This window comes from Microcebus murinus, chromosome 14, assembly GCF_040939455.1.
Source record: "Microcebus murinus isolate Inina chromosome 14, M.murinus_Inina_mat1.0, whole genome shotgun sequence".
In the NCBI taxonomy this organism is placed as follows: Eukaryota; Metazoa; Chordata; class Mammalia; order Primates; family Cheirogaleidae; genus Microcebus; species Microcebus murinus.
Genome location: NC_134117.1, coordinates 17853143 through 17859334, shown reverse-complemented (window position 1 = coordinate 17859334; position 6192 = coordinate 17853143). Strand labels below are relative to the sequence as shown.

Below are 6192 nucleotides of genomic sequence, written 5' to 3'. Positions count from 1 at the left end.
TTGTGCTGCTATAAACATTCGAGTGCAGGTGTCTTTTTTGTAGAGTGTCACTGGATCATTTGGGTAGGTGCCCAGCAATGGGATTGCTGGATCAAATGGTAGATTCACTTGTATGGCTTTAAGGTATCTCCATATTGCTTTCCACAGAGGTTGAACTAGTTTGCAGTCCCACCAGCAGTGTAGGAGTGTTCCTCTCTCTCCGCAACCACGTGTGGCAGGGTCTTTTAAGTGATTAGAAAAGGAAATGAGAAACCCCTGGCGGCCCCACCGGCTGCTTCTGGGGACCGCTGAAATCAGCAGCTGCAACTGCCAGTTTGGAGAACCCCAGGGCCTGCAAGTCTCACCGACCCGGGGGAAGGTCCAGGCTTTTGCCCCTCGCAGGGTCAGGACCCTGGGGCCCGCGTGGCGCTGGCGGGGCTCCAGCCGCGGGAAGATGCCAAGCCCGGCGCAGCTCGCCCGGGAAGCGCGCGGACGTCCGGGGCGCGCTCCGTCCGCCCGGCTCCGCGGCAGCAGCAGCGCGAGGCCGCGCGCCGCCCCCGGGGGTAGCTGGAGGCTCCGGGGTCCCGGGAGCAGCGAGCTCTGGGCGGCCGGCCGCTGGCTGGAGTGAGTCTCGCTTCTTCACGTGGTGGGTGGTGCTGTGGAGCGCCCGGCTCGGGACCCGGAGGGCACACGGTGGCGGGTGGCACACGCCGCGCTCCCTGCCCGCTTGCTGCACTCAGGGTCAGTGGGCAGAGCTCCCCGGACCACCGGGGCTCCGAGCAGATCCAGCCGCCCGGGAGACGCCCCCTGGCCCCAGCCCCCGCGTGGCCGGGCCGGACACGCAGGAGCGGCGGGAGGAGGAGGAGGCGGCGCCGCCGGGACTGCCTCCTCCCCGCCCCTCGCGTCTCCTCCCCGCGCCACCAGGAAGGACAAGGGGACTGGGCACGGGGACCCCGGCCAGTGAGCGCCCGCGCCCCGGGACCGCCCCTCCCGTGTGCTCTCTCGCCGCGATCCGGGCCGGTGTCGCCCCGCATGGTGCTGGCAGCAGCCATGAGCCAGGACGCGGACCCCAGCGGTCCGGAGCAACCGGACAGAGATGCCTGCAGTGTGTCCGGTGCCCGGGCGTCCCCGGCACCCCCGGGCCCGCGAGGGATGCAGCCGCCGCCGCCGCCGCCCCCAGCCGGCCTACCCCAGATCATCCAAAAGTAAGAGGAGGGGAAAAGGGAGCAGGAACCAGGCGGTGCGCTTGGGGACACTCCCCGGTGCCCCCTTTGTGGCTCCATCTCCGGTCCCTGCTGAACTTCGCTCGGCTTCCTGGCGTTTGAAGTTTTCTCGCTCCCTCTCTGGGCAAGAATCACTGTCATTCTGGCTGTTCTTGAGGCTGGGGACAGGGGAGCCAAGTTATTTGGGGGAAATCATTTCCTTTTTCCGTATCTCCTTTCTCTTCTTTTCAGGGATGTTACTGGATAGTTTGGAGTAAAATAGCTCAAACTGGGGGGGACATGGCCCCGAGACTGTATTTCATCTTTCTGGTCCCAAGAGGCCGCTGGAATGTATGGGGAGTCGTGCGTGAGTGTGCGCGCGCGAGTGAGGGTGTGCAAGGGGAATGTCGCCAAGACCGAAACCGCCCTTACCGGTGCCTCTGAAGTCCCCTAGTGACATCGGGGAGCAGGGAGGTGAGAGTTTGTAAACAGCTTATTTTGCTTTGTCCTGAAAGTGTGCACTTGTCAAGAAAGGCCTTTGGAAGAGTTCTCAGCTACGCAACCGTTTTCCATTAATGTTACCACCTTGTGACTCGGGTGCACCGTGCGACTTGGGTCGTGAATTCCCAAAGTCGGCTTTCCCTATGCGTGAGCTGGGGGTGGTGGTGGCTCATAGCCCCTGAGAGGCTCTTCCAGCCCGTTGCAGGGATGTTAAAGCGAAACGGTGATGCTTTGTTTTGTTCTTTTGAGGTTTTATGAGGCAGTTTAAGGCCTAGAATGTTGGTTTATTTGAAGGACCTTTATTCTCCTAAGAGTTTACTCAGCTTGTGATGAAGCTCTCAAAACTAGTTTAAAAAGTGAAGGAAAGTGAATGATGGGCGCTTCTGCGAAACTGTCGAAACTAGGTAAATACACAAAAGAACAGCAAAATTTATCGCAGGGAATAGAGGTTTTCCAGCGCTGCTGTATTGACTGAGTTGTGTAAACTTATCAAAATATAGTAAGAGAAATAACCGGTGATGCATGAAAAATGAACGTAAATGGCAGTTAAATATTTATTGTTTTGAAGACTGACTTATGTAATAGAAAGAATAGTGAAAATTCAAGTTTGACATTAAAGAATGCTGGTATCATGTTTCAGAACAAAATGGTTCCTTATTTTTGACTGGTGGAATACTAAAGCAACACTTATGACAATTTTTAGCTATCATTTGATATTTTATATAACTTTCAACTACTAACAGTTTCCAACTATTTGAAAATGAAAATATTTCAGGTTATTATTTTTTTGTTTTACAAATGATTTCGGCTAATACTAAATATGGTTGGCAGTTTATGTACATCATTACTTAAAGTTTTTCTTTATTTCTCAACAAGAATATAAAACAACAGAGAAAAACGACTTAAAATCTAAAGTTTACTTACTGAAAAATCCAATTAGACCAATCATTAATTTGGAAACATCTGACATACCTTTTACCGAGCCAGTATCTTGTGGCTTGAAATTAGGCTGCATGTTACATTTATTAAAATGGCTTTAGTATTGTAATCATCCTGCATTTTCCTGTCATTTACTTTTAAATAGAAGAAAACTAGAAACTTTATATTCACAGAAAAATCTTTGTAGGTGGGTGTCTGATTATGAAATGTTGCCAGATTGAAAATAAAATACCATTTTGTGGAAATGGATTGTGTAAATTATATTTTAATTATCTCCTATAGTAAATAATTTACCCTATAAATCCATCCCCCATTTTGAAAATTCTATCCCTGGAATATCTTGTTTTAAAAGATAAGGCTGAGCTTTTCAAAGATGGCCCCTTCTGCTTGTAGTCCAGGATGGAGACATCAAGAAGCACCTAATGGCTCTGCCTTGTTTTGCATTGGTGACAGATCAGTGTTCAGGGACCAGGTCCAAGGCCAGTGAATGTGCCCATAGGGTTTGATGTTTGCGTGCTTATGTTTCAGTCTTTCTTTATAAGGATGATTTGGGGTTCGTGCTGAAATTCTGCTGGAACCAAGTGTAACATGGCAAATGTCTTGCAGGTCCTCTTTAATGCGCTGAAATTTGAGCAGGTTATTTTGAAACTACATTTGCATAATTTAATCTGAGCAACCATGTTTATGTAGTTCTGAGGTGCTGTTTGCATCAGCCATCTTAAGAAAATATAGGGCAGATACTGCCCTCGGCTGCAAAATGAGTTGTCTTCCCGTCGATTTGGGGAATTTGTGAACTGGAGCTTTGGATGAAATCCTCTTCTAGTGGAACGCATGTTAAATATTATTAGGGAACCTCTTTTTTTTTTCCTAGTTATTTTTCGAGAGATTGCTATGTAATTCCTAAGCGGAGAAGTTTCGATCGCTTTCAAAATGATAGCGACATCAATCTTCTTGTTGCGTAGTGCTTAAGGATTGTAAGAATTTTTTTCACTTCTTAATGTCTATGGTTACTGATTATATTAGTAATGGCTTTCATTTTAGGTAAAAGTCAATGACTTTGGTAAAACCATAGTAACGATCATCATGAAAACCGATTCCTGTTCACATGTGTAATGTTTGATCTTTAGAGAACGGTTGTATACTACATTTAAGTAGATAAACATGAGATGCGATGACGAAAAATGAGACTGATTTTGGTGGTGTTTGTTTTGTGGAAGCCAGTCTTAGTACTAATGAAGATTGCATCTAGAATTAATTTGTGTGGTGTACTTTTGTTCTAATCAGGTATATTTAGTTTTCTTATCATTGCATTCTTAGCTTCAGTTAAGATCGTCCATACCTTTTCTGCTCTTGCTTACCTCTGAGCCCTGGTCAATATTAGCATTAACTGTAAAGAGTGTCAGTTATGTTATAGACACTTATAACATATCTTGTTATAAGATATCTTGTAAAATTTTTATTTTAAATGTGCATTTTCCAAGTTGGCCAATGTGGACATATTATTGTATACAATGTAAAACATTATTTAAGTGGTTTGGGCAACAAGAAATATAAATAACACCTTAAGAGGAGATTTGGAATGAGTTAAGGAATCAGAATAATTTGAGAACTTAAAAATATATATATTTTCCATACTAGCAGAAGTAAGAAAACATTGACTGGTGTGTGTTAGTTAATGTTTAATAAGGATTTATCTTGTCAAACATTCACGATATTTTATTTTTGAAATTATTTTGTTTTAGTTGTGTGCTTTAAAAATCAAACCAATTTTTGATTTATAAGAAATTATATATTAACCTTGATGCACACATCAGAAATTTAAATGTTAGGTTGCAAGTTTTAAAACCAACATCAGAATAAAAACAGAACCACTCAGTTCTCTGTGAAATGTTGAAGCCAGCGGTCAAATGGAACTACCAAGTGTGCACAAGTCATAGTGAAAACAGACCAAGGAAACACACACACACCTTTTCCGAAGTGAATGTATATTTCCTAAATTATTTGATTTGCTGCAAAATATTCCTGGTTACTGCATGACATTGGGTTGCATATTGACTTTGATTACAGATGATATTTTTTTTCTTTTCAGATTGTTTTTATAAGTGATGAATAAAAAACAATTATAAAATTAAAAAAGTTTTATTTTAGCATTTGATAAATAGTGCCAACTGAATGTTAGTGTTTGTAGTTTATGAAGACATAAATACAGTTTTAATTTCTTAAATTTGTAGTCTTCGGTATAGTATTAGGACACTGGCTGTCTATGTTTTTAGAGCAAAGTGCTCCCCCTCCCACTCCGAATAGAAAATGTTACAAGTAGCAACTCTGATTTACAGACTTCAACTCTAATTTTACAGACATCCTGCATTTGGAAAGAGTTTCATGTAACTGTTAGGGAGTGATATGCAGGCAAGTTGTGAATGATGTCCACCCACTCTTGATGGTCATGATGACAGTTACATCCACAATCAGGGAAGGAAATAAGAATTTGCTAAAAAGGGACATTATCTCACACTCATATTTGGTCTTTTTCTGGAAAGAGGATGGAATTTCTAACATCTGTGTCAGTTTTTAACATCAGTTTGAGCCCATTTTTAGGGGAAATAGCAATACACTTGTAGAAGGAATTTTAGAAATTTTAAACACCGTCTTAAACTACACATAAGACAAGCATTCTGCAGGGAAAACATCTGAGAGGATTAAGCATTTACCCCAACAGGGAGAGAGAAGGCAGGCTCTCTCTCTCTCTCTTTTTTAAAATCACTTAGAAAAGTTCCTTTGCTTCTCTAGAAAGCCTCTTAAATGTATTTTTTTTAAAAAAGAAATTTTGCTCGAGGCTTTGTTGTGATAAGTATTTTTAGATAGTACGTATAGCCATCCACTTATGCGTTTTTCTCAAATTGCCAAAGAGATCAGTATTATAAAATATGTACGTTATTCCCATTAGTCACAGTAAGTGACATACATATGGTGCATGCAGAGTTGTTCTAACGCCAGTGCTGTAGGGGAAAAAAGAAGAAGAAAAGTTTGATCACCCTTTTATTTGTCTATCCACTTATTTTTTTGCTAATTCCTTAGAAGTTTACCAAATTAATAATTTAAAAAGCCCAAAGGCCAAATCTGTCCATTGGAATGTGAATGTTAAGAATCTGATCTGTTAAGATCTCTGCCTGTCCTAATAGCTTGGGGGAGAGGGGGAGACCCCAACCAGGATTGACTCATAGTGAAGTGATCCCACATGATCCAGTTTCTCTCTCTGCCTCTGATTTATTTTTCTTATATCCTTGGGTCCTTGGCTGTCATTTAAACTAATATTTCTTCCCTTCCCACAGTAGCCAATCCTTGAGTAAACAAATCAATACAGCTCAATTTACAGCTTTGATAAACAAGAACACACAAAATGCTGGGAACTAAGGTCTAACCAAGTGTTAGAAATTAAAATGTACTAAACTAAAATATGGAAAGTAAGAGTGGAAGAAAGTGGAGATAGATAGTGGAGTTAAAAAATCCAAAGAAAAATCCAGAAGCAGGGCTCTCTGCTCCCTTCATCTACCCGGCTTTCCCTGCCAGG

General features: G+C 43.1%; 1 protein-coding gene across 1 annotated transcript in view; it reads left to right on the top strand.

Annotated features, from left to right (window-relative positions):
• The first annotated feature begins 895 nt into the window (after window positions 1–895).
• The window catches only part of RBM20 (RNA binding motif protein 20), a 169022-nt gene continuing 163725 nt past the window's right edge, over window positions 896–6192 (top strand). The window contains exon 1 of the mRNA XM_012771210.3: window positions 896–1184. Within this exon, the coding sequence (XP_012626664.1) occupies window positions 1012–1184 (173 nt within the window). The 5' untranslated portion in view covers window positions 896–1011. The remainder of the gene's footprint in view (window positions 1185–6192) is intronic.